This window comes from Patagioenas fasciata, chromosome 29 (genome assembly GCF_037038585.1).
Source record: "Patagioenas fasciata isolate bPatFas1 chromosome 29, bPatFas1.hap1, whole genome shotgun sequence".
In the NCBI taxonomy this organism is placed as follows: Eukaryota; Metazoa; Chordata; class Aves; order Columbiformes; family Columbidae; genus Patagioenas; species Patagioenas fasciata.
Window position 1 is genome coordinate 1,877,120 of NC_092548.1, and position 15,829 is coordinate 1,892,948.

General features: G+C 48.1%; 1 protein-coding gene across 2 annotated transcripts; it reads left to right on the forward strand.

Annotated features, from left to right (window-relative positions):
* The first annotated feature begins 2,213 nt into the window (after positions 1–2,213).
* On the forward strand, positions 2,214–12,247 carry LOC136113879 (ral guanine nucleotide dissociation stimulator-like 1). 2 transcript variants are annotated; one of them, XM_065859119.2, is made up of 14 exons: positions 2,214–2,305; positions 4,274–4,738; positions 5,372–5,482; positions 6,411–6,673; positions 7,129–7,206; positions 7,640–7,824; positions 8,786–8,910; positions 9,561–9,776; positions 10,008–10,111; positions 10,262–10,346; positions 10,728–10,814; positions 11,125–11,157; positions 11,802–11,923; positions 12,158–12,247. In XM_065859119.2, the coding sequence occupies exons 1-13, from the start codon at positions 2,270–2,272 to the stop codon at positions 11,907–11,909; spliced, it is 1,896 nt and encodes a 631-aa protein (XP_065715191.1). In that variant the 5' UTR covers positions 2,214–2,269; the 3' UTR covers positions 11,910–11,923; positions 12,158–12,247. The 2 variants fall into 2 exon arrangements, with proteins under 2 accessions (XP_065715191.1, XP_071656325.1); XM_071800224.1 differs by lacking the exons at positions 5,372–5,482; positions 12,158–12,247 and having other exon boundaries at positions 11,802–12,150.
* The last annotated feature ends 3,582 nt before the right edge of the window (positions 12,248–15,829 follow it).

The window sequence follows — 15,829 nt, forward strand, 5'->3', positions numbered from 1 at the left end:
AGCTGTTGGGAGGGCAGGGAAAGGATGGACACGCGTCTCTCGAGTTAGAGGAGCCCTGACGGAAGAAAGAACCTTGAAAGTATCTCAAGAACCGGGCGAACTGAAATTGAAGTTGACACGGGATTGGTGATGTAACTACTATTAGTGTTATTGATGTGAATGCCCAGTATAAACGAAAATGAGAATGGCTTAATAGCTAAATGTGTTGAACCGAGTTGTATATGTAATTCTCATTTTATATCTGATGTTTAGGTTGTAAATGGACTGTGGTATAAGCATATCCACAAAGGGAACTTACCGACAGGATTGTGTAAGAAATGTCTAAGAACAGAAGATCAGGAAACCAGAGCTCGGTTGAGGATTCCAGTTGCCACTGGAAGAATAGAAAAAGAATAGCGGAGAATGGTGGGAGGTATTTACTGAAGGGGTGAATGGGAATTTAGAGCCCACCAGTGATGAGGAGAACAGAGTGCAGAAAGAGAAACCACATTCCGTGTTGCTCCTGTTGTTCCTGGGAAGTGAAGGCCAAGAGTTGGGAAACGATAAAAAGTCGCCACGCTAACGGTAAAAACAGGAAAGGCGGGGACACGGCCCTTGCTGCTGAGAAGACGACGAACTCGGCTGTGGCTGCAACCTGCTCGGCCAGAGAGGCAGAGGGTGCAGAACCCTGGACCTGATCCCCTTGCTAGCAGTGGTGACTTATTCTTCCCAACTTAGCCTGGCCAATCCCTGTACCAAGTGCTACGAGCGTGTGAGAATAGGGAGACTAACCCAGTATGATCTACATTATCACGCTCCTATTAATTCTGGATGTTATGATAGAAAAAAATTGGAGAAGTGTGAAATCCAAGGGCAGGAATGATGGGTAGCAACTAACCTAGAGAAAGGTGGACTCGCTGTAGGCTCTGCCTCCTGCCCTAGGGGAGAACAGAGGATCTGTTTTACACAAGGTGGTGAGTGGGGCTATTCAGATGGAGGGGGAGTGCAAGATCAGTAGAAGGAGGAGTTAGTTAAGAGTGCCACTCAGGAATTAAAAGGAAAGCAAGAGCAACAGAAATTGGTACAGAACAGCAGTGATTGGTATGAGGAAATAAGGCAAAAAGACAAAGGATTACAATTACCGACAGCAGGGAAAAACCTGTTTATAGATCTTATGGAAAAGACAGCCCGAGAATTAAATGTCACCTCGTGCTGGATATGTGGGGGGTCTCAAATGACTGAATACGTTGGACGAACCCCTTGTCAGTTAGCGTTGAGGGCAAATTCGTCAAGTACCTCTATTCCTCCCACTTGGTGGCCAGGTCCACCTAATGGATATTGGTCTCGAAACTGTAGCCTGGTGGAAGAAAATAGGGTTCGTGATAGTATGTGCATTTCTGCGTTTACTGTTTGTGCCATGCATGATCCCGTGCTTTATTCAGTTACTACATTCAGCAGTCCAAGGCATGCAAATCTCAGCCATGCCTATCGATCCTGAAATGGCAGCAAAAGGAACGGGGTATAAATTAATGATTTTAGGCAGGTGCTGGCTAACTTTGAAGTCAAAGCACGAATCAATGGGATAAAAAGCAAAAAGGGGAACTGTGAGAAATGCAGCTGTGGTTCGTGCTGAGAAGATGTTTAATGTTTACAGATATAACCAAATGGGGCACGGGCTCTGAACCTGGAAAAGGAAAAGGTGGTGAAGTTCTATGTAAAAAGTTAGGAAACTTGTTTATGAAGTTATATTGATAGAGGGAAATAACATTTTAAAGGGTTAACCAACTACATAGTAAGAGCCTACTAACGAACTAACACTTTAAGCCACAGAATGAATATCTAGTTTAGAACTGTATGTAAGCAATTGTGCTAGGAATCTTTAAAGGGCCAGGAGTAAAATCCCAGCGCGTGGTGCGTGTGCGTGAAGCAGCTCCGGGAGCGCTCGCCCCGGGCTCTGCCGCAGCACACGTTGTGTTCCACGCACAGTCTGATGCCCACGCTCCCGGCTCGGTCCGTCTGTCCCGCTCCCGGCGCCTTGTCCGGCTGAGCAAGGGCTCGGACTGCGGGCGGGCTGAGGGCGGGGCAAGGGGGCGCGCGCGGAGCGGCGGCGAGCTGCGATTGGCCGGCTGCGGGCGGCGCGTGCCGCCGCGAGGCCGCGTCCGGTCGCCGTGGTGCCGGCGGAGCCGTCGCCGCCGTTGGCGTGGGGGCGAGCGGTCGGTGCGAGAGAGAGCGGGAGTGCGGGGCTGGCGGAGCCGGCAGCAGCCCTGCCTGCGGACGCGGACACAGCGCCATGTGCGGGATCGGCTGCGGGCCCTGCTGCGGACGGGTATGAGCGAGCCGGGCCCCGCCGCCCGGCCTCCCCCGGGGCCGCGGGGCACACGGGGCCGGGGGTGGGGGGGCAGCTCCGAGTGGCGAGAGCAGGGAGTTGGTGACTGCACAAGTGACGGGACGGGAGGAAACGGCCTCCAGTTGGGCGGGGGAGGCTCAGGTTGGCTATTGGGAACATTTCCTCCCAGAAGCGGGAGGGAGTGCGGTCTGGGTGAGCGGGCAGTGAGGTGACTGCGAACTGGCTGAGGGGAAGAAGCCAGAGAGTCGTGGTCAATGGGGTGGCGTCCAGTTGGAGGCCTGGATCTCATGCAGTGCCTCAGGGGTCAGTGCCGGGGCCTGTATTATTCAATATATTCATCAAGGATTTGGATGAGGGACTAGAGTGTCCTGTCGGCAAGCTTGCTGGTGACACCAAGCTGGGAGGAGTGGCTGATACACCAGAGGCTGTGCTGCCATCCAGAGACCTGGACAGGCTGGAGAGCTGGGCAGGGGAAAATTTGATGAAATATAACAAGGGAAGGTGTAGAGTCTTGCATCTGGGCAGGAACAACCCCAGGTTCCAGTGTAAGTTGGGGAATGACCTGTTAGAGAGCAGTGTAGGGGAAAGGGACCTGGGGGTCCTGGGGACATTTATTCATCTTTCAGATGAATAAATGTAATATGATCAAGACCTCACCTTTTACGGAAAGCACTTCTGATGTCTAAACAAGAGATGTGTTAATGATGCAGCAATAACAATTTCCATTTTGTCCGTTATATAGAAGGTATTTGTTTTGTACTCAGAAGCAGTGATTTTATTTCTGAGCACAAAATTCGACCACCCCACCTCCCCCCACTGCCCCCCTCTCCCCCCAGAAAACCCCAAACCCTACACAGGTAAATTGTCCCTTTAGTGCTAAAAAATGTAATAGTTCTTTTTGTAGTTTCACTTCATAAAAGGGATTTATGTAATGCTTTCTCATTTCTTAAAAGGCATGGCTAAAAAAAAGAGATTAAATTTGAAATATAGTGTGATATATCACACTGAGGAAGGAAAACCACGAGCCAGCACTGGGCCCTTGTGGCCAGGAAGCCAATGGTACCTGGGGTGGGTTAGAAGGGGGTGGTCAGTAGGTCAGAGAGGTTCTCCTGCCCCTCTGCTCTGCCCTGGGGAGACCACACCTGGAATATTGTGTGCAGTTGTGGCCCCTCAGTTCCAGAAGGACAGGGAACTGCTGCAGAGAGTCCAGCGCAGGGCAACCAAGATGCTGGAGGGAGTGGAGCATCTCCCGTGTGAGGAAAGGCTGAGGGAGCTGGGGCTCTGGAGCTGGAGAAGAGGAGACTGAGGGGGGACTCATTCCTGGTGATCAATATGGAAAGGGGCAGTGTCAGGAGGATGGAGCCAGGCTCTTCTCAGTGACAACCAGTGACAGGACAAGGGGTGACGGGTACAAACTGAGACACAAAAGGTTCCTCTTAAATTTGACAAGAAACTTCTTCATGGTGAGGGTGGCAGAGCCTGGCCCAGGCTGCCCATGGGGGTTGTGGAGTCTCCTTCTCTGCAGACATTCAAACCCGCCTGGACACCTTCCTGTGGAACCTCAGCTGGGTGTTCCTGCTCCTGGATGAGCTTTCCAGGTCCCTTCCAAGCCCTGACATTCTGGGATTCTGGGATTCTGTGAAAGGGTTATTAGACATTGGAACAGGCTGCCCATGGCAGCGGTGGGGTCACCATCCCTGGAGGGGTTTAAAAGGCACATAGATGAGGTCCTGAGGGACATGGGGCAGTGCCAGGGGTGGGTTGACGGTTGCACTCGATGGTCTCTTCCAACCAAAATGTTTCTATGATCCTATCTATTTTTTGCATTGTAATAGTGTCTGAATTTCAGGGTTCATGTGATCTTGTCCCGGTACTTTTGCAAGGACGTTAAAAGTAAATGTGTTGCTATCTGCAATTCAAAACTGTTTTTCCGTTGTTTTCTAACAGGCTCGGAACTTCCCCTTTCGGAACCTGTCTCTTTGGAGATGCTGGAGAAGACCAAGGAGGAGGACACCCAGGCAGAAGAGAGACGAGGAAGATGTGGAGTCTCTGCACAGCCTTGAGGAGACTCTGACCAAGCCAACCAAGGAAGAAGTGGAGAGCCCAGAGTGTACTGAGGAGCCTCCAGAGCGCGTTGAGGAGACTCCAGAGCGCATTGAGCAGACTCTAAGCGAGACAAGAGAGGAAGATGTGGAGACTACAAGCAAGGTATCAGACAAAGACGCAGAGACTCCAGAGCGCGTTGAGAACGGTCTAAGCAAGGCAATAGAGGAAGACACAGAGACTGCAGAGTGCACAGAGGAGACTCCAAGCGAGCCAACTGAAGAAGACGTGGAGACTCCACAGAGCCTGGAAGAAAATGTGAGGAACCAACCTGGGGAAGATGTGGAGGTTCCACAGAGCGTTCAAGAGGCAAGTCACTGGTGCACAGACAGTTCTGTATGACTTAGGGATATTTTAGAGTTAAAAGAGGTAAAAAAAAACCAGAAAAGCAACCCCCAAAAAAACCCCAAACCCCAGCACCCCAAACCAGGATTTGGTTGCACTGCACTCAAATCCTTTCTAATTGAGTTGTTGCTGTGCTTAAGGCTATGGTAGTCAGTAAAGCCCTGAAACTTTAATTATTCAAGTGGTATGTATGCAGAAAAAGCATTATGTGGTTGCAGGGGGACCAGTATATGTATTTCTGAAGTTAATTGTTACATCTGTTTTCAATTCTCTAGTGCTTTGCTCCTCAACATGTATCAGCATGTTAATACAGCGGCTGTTAGTGGTGGGGTTCAGGAGATCTGGACTCTCTGGTTTAATTCTTACCTCTTTCATTGACTTGTGCAGTAAGTTGTGCACTCAGCTCCTCTCTGCTTTCAGTTAAAAGCCCAAAAAGGCCCAGGTAACTGAAGGCAGCTAAAAAGTGGCAACTGAAGTGAGCGTTGTTGAGGGCTTGTGAGATCCTGGTGCTGGCATGCTGGTGTCTGCAGCCTGCGCTTGTGCAGGGACCATGTTCCTTTCTCTCTGACTTGTTTCTCTTGGCCCTTTTCCTGGCAGAGCACAACTGAGGATGGAGCTGAAGACGCACAAGAAGGAGCTGTTGACTGCGACAGCCTGAGAAGAGCGCAGATCCAGCAGACTGACAGCGAAGGAGCAAGATGGCTCGGGGTAAGTAAAGCTGGCGTGGTGGCCAAGCCCCCAGCTGATCAAAGTGTCCTCACTTCATTGCAATCGGTGCAGCTGTGGCAGTTTGAGCCAGAGGGTCAGGAGGTGGGTAGAACTTTCATGTTATGTTGCGATGTTTCTACATTTTCTTCAGGATCCAAGGCAATAATATAAGAACTTGCTTTGGTGTAGTGTCCAGGTTGGTAGTATAGAGACTTTGAGTGGCAGATTTCCCATCTCTGCCTCCTGTTTTTACCGGGAGAAATAGCAGAAAGTATTTTTGACCTCCTGTACATTTTCCAGCTGATGGGAAGAGTTCTTAGTGATGCTGCATTTGTAGAGTGATTTGGAGGCTTTTCAGCTGAAAAGCGTTGGCTGGTAGTGGATGTGTCTGAGAGAAATGCAGCTCTAACTGAAAGTTTCATAGAACCCGTGTTGAAAGGAATACAACTGGTTTTGTTCATTTTGAGTGAGTTGGGCTTTATTACCAATTCCTTTAAGTACTGAGAAGCTTGAAATCTTGCTTAGTATCTTCTTGTAGAGGTTGGAGTAAGTGAAGGAACTTAGATCTTTCATGCTGCAAGAAGTCTGACAAACCTTTCTTAAACTTCTGGATGCTAAGAAAGCATCCGGGGTTTTTGAATGGTTGGCCCTGTTATGAGAGAATGGTCAGTTTCAAAGGCAACCAGGAGATTACAGCTTAAGCACTGGAAACACTTGGCTGTTTCAATAAGAAATGTCTTGATTGTCCTCCAGTATTTGATACAGCATTTGGTGTTTGGAGAGCCCAAACCGACAAAATTGTTTAGTAACTAGAGATGGACTATTCCTGTGAAAAGGTGAAATGGAATCTGTGTTTCGTTGTGCAAGCTCTGTCGGGGCTCTGGCTTCTGTCTGAGTTTTGTGCTTTGTCTTTGTTTCCACTTTGTAGGCTGAAGGGGACCAGTTCCCTGCAGGACACACTGTCAGCCCGGACGAGACGTGCAACAGCAGGGCCCTGAAAGCTGGAACTTTGGAAAAGCTGGTGGAGACGCTTCCGACGGCCTTTGCCGATAATGACTTCACATACATCAGCATCTTCCTCTCCACGTACAGGGCCTTTGCCGATAATGACTTCACATACATCAGCATCTTCCTCTCCACGTACAGGGCCTTTGCTTCCACCAGCACAGTCCTGGAACTGCTCCTGGACAGGTGAGAGCCGGGACAGAATGGAAACTGAGCCGTCATTTATTATACACGACAGGGGGATGTTGACAGAAAAGAATCCTGCAAAATTCAGGATTTCAGCGTAAACACACCATGTGTAAATGCACGTTGCCCACATCCCAAATCTCATTAAAGCTTAAGCGCCAGGTGGGGAAAGCGTGCGTGGTCTGACCGCTAAGGAACCAAACTGGGACCGACACAAGAAAACCAATACAGCTTGTCCCTTAAAAAAAGACCAGTGCACGGGGGATATGTGCAAACCCTTCATCTCTGCCGCAGCTTCCCCAGCCACGGTGGAATTGTCCAGCATGAAGCCCTTGTCTTCATGCCAATTGTATATGAATATGCCAATATCTATATGTTTATGCCAATTGTATATGGATTACGCTATTTGGGTTGCTCAGTAGAGGTTCCTCTAAACAGCCATCTCATTTTTTCAGATACGGAAACCTGGAGATCTCGGGCTCTGAAGAACATGGAACCCAGAATTCCCCCGGATCCAGCACAGTGCTCAGGATGTAAGTTTGGTTTTGCAGCGCCCAGCGAGCCCCAGTCAGGGTTCGGTGCTGGAGCGGGACGTGGGCAGCAGAGCTGTTGTTTCATTTGACAATTCACAGCCCTGTTTGCTTCAAGGAGCTTGTGTAAAGGCCAAGTATCAGCTGTCTCATAACACATCCAATAATACAACGCAGAGAAAATATGAATGACTGCGCTGGTTTCTCAAGGTGTAATTGAAGAAGCAGCCTTTAGTTTCCTATGAAGTATTATCTTAATAATATTTCTTGCCTAAAAAGAACAAATTAAATTCTGTGCTCACAGAAGTGTCCATACTGCCCTCACGTGGGGGATGAATGTCTCAGTGTTCCTGTTGTTATATTAGGTACAGATCCATGCGATTGCATCAATACCTGCTGCATACAACCCATGTGTTCTCTCTGAATTTGCTCACAGTGCGATGGCATCGATTTTACAAGCCTGGCTCGACCAATGTGCCGACGATTTCCGAGAGCCGCCCGAGTACGTGTGTCTGCAGAAGGTGCTGAGTTATCTGAAGAAGAACATGCCCGGCTCTGACCCGGAGAAGAGGGCGCAGAACCTCCTGGAGCAGTTCCAGAAAGAAGAATGGGAGAATGATGGTAAAGTACCTTTCTCTGCTGTCTGTGTGTTCTCCCAGCGTCAAGCCTGACACATCCCCTTATCCAGGGCACAAAGCTTCCTGTGCCGTGAGCCGAAAAGTCGTAAGAGCTCACGTGGTATGTGAATGAGTACTGGAATCAACTTCCAGCCTTAGTAGGCAGACTGAGTTCTACTACATGCATTTTTCTCACGTTACCTGTGTGTTTCTCAGACCCCGTTGGCTCTGGAGCGCATAACGGTAGGACTGGTGTGCAGAAAAGGCCCAGGTTTAGACTTAGTGCTGCGGCAGCCAAGGCTGCTGATCAATTCTGTACAGCCCTGCAGCCCTGAATCCAGCTCTGGTTTAGTGCCGAGTCCAGCCCAGGGCGTCCGGGGGCCTGTCCTGAAGCTGCTGGAGCCACGATTGGTTTCGTATATTTTGCATTACTTTCTCTCCTCATCAGTAGTACTAGCAAAGCACGTTTTAACTTTCCAACTGGTCTCTCTCCCTTCTCCTCCTCTTCCCTTGAAACGTGGACATAAGAGCATTCTCAGCGTAATATTTTGGGGGTATAACTGCAGTCTTGTCTCTTTGCAGTTCAGCTGTTTTTCAGAGTATAGAATGCGTAAATGCTGACAAGCAGATTATCAAAGTTCTGCAGTGTTAATAAGGAGTTGTTGTGGGGGGGTTGGTGGGTTTGTTCTTTCCAAAGAATGGTTAGTGAATGGGTTAAGGCACTTCTCAGCTAAGAGACCCTGAACAGCTCAGTTCTCCCTATTTCTTTTTCTTCTACCTTCTCTTTGCCCATTTAATCTTCTGGACCTTCTCTATCTCCCTAAAATATGCAGCACGGTGAGGCCGTTACCCCAGGCAGGTCCCTTTGCATGTTCTGTTCTTCTATGTAGTGATTTTCCAAATACCTGCTTTGATTACTTGTTTTCTGTATAAATTCACTGACTCGTGTTTTCCCCGCTGGCCAGACGCGTTCCACAGCCTTTCTCCCTGCACCCCGGACGAGGAAGAGGAACTGGAGATCAGCGGCCCAGAAGAGTTCTCGCTGTCCCAAGAAGACCTGGTGGCAGAACAGCTGACATACATGGATGCGGTATGTAGATCATAGGTATTACTTGAAATGCTCGGGGAAAGAGTTCTGGGCTTCTCATTGTTTGTTTGTTTGTTTTTTAACTTATATCGGTGTAAGTCTGTTGTTCCAGAACCGCTCTGTTGCTGGGACACAGAGCGCAGCTCTGCTTGGTTATCCAGACTTGCTTCATTGATTGGGCTTTTCCTTCAGTTCTTCTGAAGGTGTTTGTCTTTTTGTTATACAGTGTGGATGTAGACTGTGTGGCCTCTTTTGCAAAGTTTAACATTTGACCCCTCAGAAATAGCGTATTTTGACTGTATCTTAGGCTACCTCACCTGAAGATGTAGAAGTACTTTGTAACTGTAGTGCTCCAATTTGGCTTATTTGTATCGATCTCTTTCAAAAGTATCATTATATGGAAATCTTTCCCCCTGGTAATGTAAGTGATAGAAAGGTGTCTTTTATTTTTCCAGGACAGTTTAGCTGACAGTTCTTTTAGGGCGTCAGGCCTAAAGAGTTATACCAAAGTGTATATTTTAAACTGGAGAGAAAACCAATATTTCCCTTTTAATACCATACTGGATTCAGCTGCAGTTTGTACTGTAACCGTGCATTTCTTGCTGTGGGCAGTAGCGCTCCAGGCTGAGTTGGACACCTCTGTTTCCCTCTAGACACTCTTCCAGAACGTTGTGCCCCACCACTGCCTGGGCTGCATCTGGTCCCGAAGGGACAAGAAAGAGAACAAACAGCTGGCACAGAGCATCAGAGCCACCATCTCGCAGTTCAACGCCGTCACCAACTGCGTGCTCAGCACCATCCTGGAGAGCAAAGAATTAAAGACACAGCCAAGAGCGAAGATCTTGGAGAAGTGGATCCGTATCGGACGTGTAAAGCGTTTATTCGCGACTGTTTAACGTTCCTTGTGCGGGTGCCGTGGAGCTGGGAGGGGACAGGGGGGCTGTGGGGGGGAGTGATATTTTTGATGCTCAGTATTTGTAGAGCTGCCCGCTTAGCAGGGAGAATGTGCAGCAAGCAGGACACGGGGCAGACAGAAGAGCACTGACTATTGGTGATGCTGACGTTTAACGCTCCTGTGTTTCTAACCGCTCCTTTCACAGCAATGTAGGATCCTGAACAACTTTTCGTCTCTGAAGGCCATCGTTTCCGCCTTGCAGTCCACCTCGGTTTATCGCCGGAAGAAGACCAGGGCCTGCGTTCCAAAGTAAGGCTGTGCAGTGTGTCACTGGGTGTGTTTTGGTGCTTTTATCTTTTCTGTGCCCAACTGTTAACGATTCTTGAGAAAAAAATTGTCCCCTGATCTGATTCAGAGTGCTTACAAACAACTTAAATCATTGAATCTTTTCCTGTACAGGGACACAATGCTGATGTTCGAAGAGCTTTGCGAAATCTTCTCCGACTGTGACAACTTTGCGACGAGCAGGGAGCTGCTGCTGAAGGTGGGAATGAGCTTGAGTTGCCAGGTTGTGATCTCACCCAAAGCCGAGCTCAGCCCTGTTCCTGACCAATGAGCTCCCGTATGCGGTGCTTTGGGGAAGACGGGTCTGTAAATCCCGGCTTTTCTGCTGGGGCGAGAGGTGCCGCACAGCGAGATTTGACGCAGAGGAGTTACGAATGAGCACTTTGGCTTATATACCGCTCTGTGCAGACATGAACCGCTGGCTGAGATACCAAGGATGATGTCGTGAAAGCATCATTTACAAGAGCGCTGTTTGGTGAAGCAGACTAGTTGTATTTTGTTTGCTTCCACAGGAGTATTCTAATTAGTATAATTATTACTTCTCAGTCAGTTAATCCACCATTGCTCTGACCGTTTGCAGGGAGTCACACAAGGCACGGTACCTTACCTGGGTACCTTCCTCACTGACCTCGTCATGCTGGACACAGCCCTTCAGGACTATCTCGAGGTAATTTGGGGCAATTTTTGGAATCCTAAATCTCCTCCCTCCCTTGCAGACACTGTGTCTGCTCCTGCATCTTCCACTGGGTGCTAGTGCAGTTCTTAAAAAGAGAGGAATGTATTTAACAAATAGACTCAGGTACACGAGTGCTGTGGCTTATCCTAGAGCTGGAAACGGGTCTTTGTAGAGGCCTTTGGTCAGGGCAGCTCTGGCCCGTCCCTTGGTGTCGCTACTTCATCCTGTTCATCCTGTTTGTGATCAACTCCAGCCGAGCCTGTGCTCTTCTCCTCCGATCCCTTCTCTGTCCTTCCAACAGGGCGGCCTGATCAATTTTGAGAAGCGGCGAAGGGTAAGTGGAACGGTGACTGTTCTGTGATCGTTAGTGCCTGACGCTCTCTGCTAGAGCGTTCTCTTGGCGAGGCCTGTTGTCTTTGCTGGGCGTATCCAACAGCCGCTCACGTTACTCAGAGGGTGAGGAAGGAACAGTCCCCGGCACGCTGTGAACCTCTGCCGGGCTGTGCGGGGCGGCGCGGGAAGAGAAATTCCTTTTAGATGCGGGCAGCAGGGGAAGAGGAGCCGCAGGGCACTCGCTGCCGCGGGAGTTACGTCTGGGGCACGTTCCCCCCGTTTGGTGTTCACGGGAACACGTTACACGAGCGTGTTCTGTGTGCTGGGAGCGCATCAGACCTGCTGGCGTGAGACCTTTGCTGGCCACAAGATGCAGTCTGTGACCATCTTCCTTGTGCTGCAGTAAATAGTTGTGGGTCAAAGGTGCAGAGAGCGAAGCGGGTACCTGGGACCGAGAAATCAAGGCTGAGCGTTGCCTTCCAGCCTGAGCCTTGTTGGTCAGAGATCAGTAGGAGCGAAGGTGCCGGGGTTTCCTCTGTCCGAGGGCAGTTTGTCCTGGATCTGTTGCTGCGTGTGTTTAGTGTATTAACGAGACTGGCTTGATTTTTCTAATTAGAATTCCTATTTTATTATTTGTTTTCTTAGGAGTTTGAAGTAATCGCACAAATGAAGCTGTTGCAGTCCTCATGTAACAGCTATTGCGTGACAGGAGATGAGAAATTCGTGCAGTGGTTTAGGAGGCAGCGGCATTGAAGTGATGAGGAGAGGTAGGGTCTCAGCCCAGCTGGCGAAGCAGCTTTTCTTCCCCCGCAGGCAGGTTCAGGTTCTCTCAGCCTTGAGCTCTGCGCTGCCAGGAGCTGCTCCCGGAGAGTGGAAATACACACGCACAGAGCTGCGCTCCTCCTCGTGGGGATGAACCCTCTGGGACGTGGGAGTGACCCAGGGCTTCTCAAATATGGCCACTTTGAGATATTTAACTAACGGTATTGCCTGTTCTGCAGTTTCCGTCTGTCACGTGAAATCGAAGGAGCAGCTCCTGACCAGAGCACCGCAGCGGGCAGAGCTCAGAAGAGCGTGGTGAAGAGATTCAGCCTGTGAGTACAACGGGGAGGGGGTTTGGTGTGTGAATATGAACTGGAATAAATCAAACACCAGCTGACAAACCTGGCTGGGGATCCAGAGCACTGCAGTGCTGCGAGGAGACACCGCCAGCTAGAAATACGTATTGCTGTTGTCTCTTTCTATTGGTGTAAGTAGCCATGAGGGTTATCGACTAAAGACTTCAGAAATAACTCCAAGGTGTCAGACAAAGGAACAATTTTAGTGCTGGATTATAAATTCAATTCAAATTTGCAGCAGCAAAACAGAGCAAATAAGGATAGAGTCTAATTTGCTATACACACACAAACAATAGGCCACTCGAGATAGGAAAACACAACAGCAGGTCAGATTGTTGAAGTGACAGCTGTGCTCAGCCCAGCTCTGTTGTGCTTTCTTTTCTCCCCTAGGCCGTTCCTGGGCTTGGGGGTGAGCGCCCTCAGCACCCCCGTCAACGCGCAGCCCAAACCTGCTCCAGGTGGGAGCTCTGGGGACAGCACCGTCACCATCGTCCCTCCCACCGACACTGCTGAGGAGCCTCAGCACAAGGTAGGGCCCGGGCCCTGTGTTCAGCACAAACAGCCTGTGCGAGGCTGCTGACGCTGCCGGCGGCCCCAGGCGCTTGCCCAAGCCTGTGGATCTTGACTGGAGCGTTGCTGGCAGTGGAATGGAGGGACCTGAGCTCTGGGAAAGGCGATTTTGGGGGGAGGGCTCATGTACATCAGCCCAGCCTAATTCTGGGGCAGGCAGAGCAGCTGAGCAAGTGAGAAGCAGGTGAGGTCAGAGCTCACCAGCCCTGTGGTTTGACCTGCCAGGAACTGCCCAGACCAAGCCTGGGCTGGGCTGGGTTCCGTTCCCAGGGAGCTTTGTCCTGCAGACTCTGCTCTCTTGACCTAAGCTGCCTTAACTGGGTTGCCGAAGCCCTTGTTAAGGCTGTTGTGCTGAAGAGTGTCATCTTTAGCTTTTGGATCTTTGAAATTCAATGGTAATGAATGTGTTTGATCTCGTCTCCCCCCTTGCTGCCATCTGATGACAAGTGCTCCAAGAAGTGCCCCGGCCCCGTGACTCCCGTTCCATCAAAAGAAGTGCCGCCAGTCCTGCCAGTCTACAACCAGCAGAGCGGAGAGAGCTGCGTCATCCGCACCAGCGTAGAAGAGGACAGAAGCGGCAACATCTACAGGAGCATCCTGGTGAGCGGTGGGAACAGCAAAGCGCTGTTACTGTGGGTGGTGTTTTCACCCCAGGTGACTTGAATGGTGCTTTTAGTTTCGGAAACACCTATTCCCCGATCAGACCTCCTTGACAGGGAACGTGACCGATGTTACAAATCAAAACATGCGGAGCAGGGGATGAATGAGAGGTTTGCAAAGAGCATCTCTCAAGGTTTCTGGCCTTGAAATTGAAGCTTGTATTTGATCAACAATGCCAAGGGAAGCACTCTGAGCAAGTGCCGGCTTTGCTGCCCCTGCTCTTCTGCCAGCGCCGGCTGTTGTGTGTCCAGCTCAGCACTGGGGTGTGTGAGCTGTGACACAAGGTGCCCCTTCCCCAGCAAACCCAGCTCCAAGGCCCAGAATCTTTGCAGGACATCGCAGAAAGTGTTTAGCAGGGGAGACTGTGGATTAATGGATGTCTGCAAACAGCAGCTGGGGCAGCTCTTGCTGCGGATTCGATGGCTGCTGAGAACAAGGTCTCACCTCTCCGAGCGGTTGCTCAGGAGAGCAGAGGCTGTGATTTCCTGCTGCATTTCTAGAGCAGTGTCTGTTGTCTTGAACCAACTCCACCCCCAGGTGTCGCAAAGAGCGTGTTTTAGCGTCTGGCAGAATCTGCGACTTGGTTACCAAGCGACTCCTTGCAACTCCCTCTTTGCAGCTGAGTAACCAAGAGAAGGCTCCTGCTGTCACCCAGCGAGCCATGGAGAAGCACAACCTGCAGTCTGGCTCGGCTGAGGATTACGAGCTGGTCCAGATCATCTCCGAGGACAAAGGTGGGGAAGCAGAACTCTGCTGCTGCTGCTGCTTGAAGAGCTCTGCTGCATTTTGCCGGCAAGAGTAACATGCGGAGCGACGTCAGAAACGCCATCGCCACGTTGTCCCAGCTGCCGGTGAGAATAAACCCCCAACGCTGAGTGGGGCGCCCATGAACGCTCGCTCTGCTCCCTCTCTTGCGGAGCTGGCGATCCCACCCAAGGCGAACGTGTTCTACGCCATGAGCACCCAGGGCAACTTCGACTGCATCCTGAGAAGAAAAGCTGCAGCACAGGAGGAGCCCGCACTTCATGGGTTGTAATGGCTGAGCTCTGGATAGGATTTACTGTTTATATTATAAGTATGTAAACTTTTTTCCCCCCAGTTTTAGTCTGGAGTTCATGTATTTTAATATGTGACCTGTATATAATGTTTGAGCTTTGTATCATATTTAATATTTCTATAACGAGTATATTAACTTTTTTCCAGTTTTTCTCTGCAGTTAATGTATTTTAATACTCGATGTGTTTATCATATTTAATCTTTCCATACTTCTACAGAAACCTTCAATGTTATATCATCTTTTTTCTACTGATGTCTGCTTGGAGTTCCTATATTTAAATAGCTGAGCTTTATAGAATATTTTAGCTTGTATAATATTTAGTATTCATAGAATAAGTACGTAAACTTTTTCCACTAATTTCTCCTTGGAGTTAATATATTGAAATGGTTTAGCTGTATATAGTATTTGAGCTTTATTTAATATTTTTTATTTAACATACTGATATTTAATATTTATGTGATATTTTTATTTAATTACTAATGTTTAATATTTATTTAATATGTTTATTTAATGTACTAATATTTAATATTTATTTACTATGTACATAGACCTTCCCCAATAATTATTTTCTGGAGTTGATATATTTTATTATTAAATCTTTATACAATATTTGATCCTTGTATAATATTTAATATTGATATGATAAGTATATCAACGTTTTTCAACCCATTTTTGTCTGGAGTTAATGTATTTTAATGTTTCTTCTGTAGATAGTGTTTGAGCTTTATATCACATATCTAGAGATGCATATAAAATAAATAGAGAAACTTTTTTCCACCCTTTTTTTCTGGAGTTAATAGATACCAATAACTGAGCTTTATAGAACACATCATCTTTATTTAATATTTATAGAATAAATACTTGAACTTTTTTCCACCAATTCTTGTCTGGCATTAAAATATTCTAATATTTGATCCCTATGTCATATTCAATCTTTACATGGATGTAACATCTCTATCATAAATACGTCACTTTTTTTCCACTAATTCTTCTCTTGAGTTAATATATATTAAGATTTGAGCTTTTATATCATGCATAATCTTTATTTAATACATAATCTTTATTTACATAAGAAATCTGTGAACTTTTTTCCCCCACCAATTCTTGTCTGGCGTTAAAATATTTTAATATTTGATCCTTATGTAGTATTTAGTTTTTATAGATATGTAACATTTCTATCATCAATACGTAACTTTTTTCAACTAATTTTTGTCTGGAGTTAATATAGTTTAATATTTGATCTTTAGATCATATTTAATCTTTATATA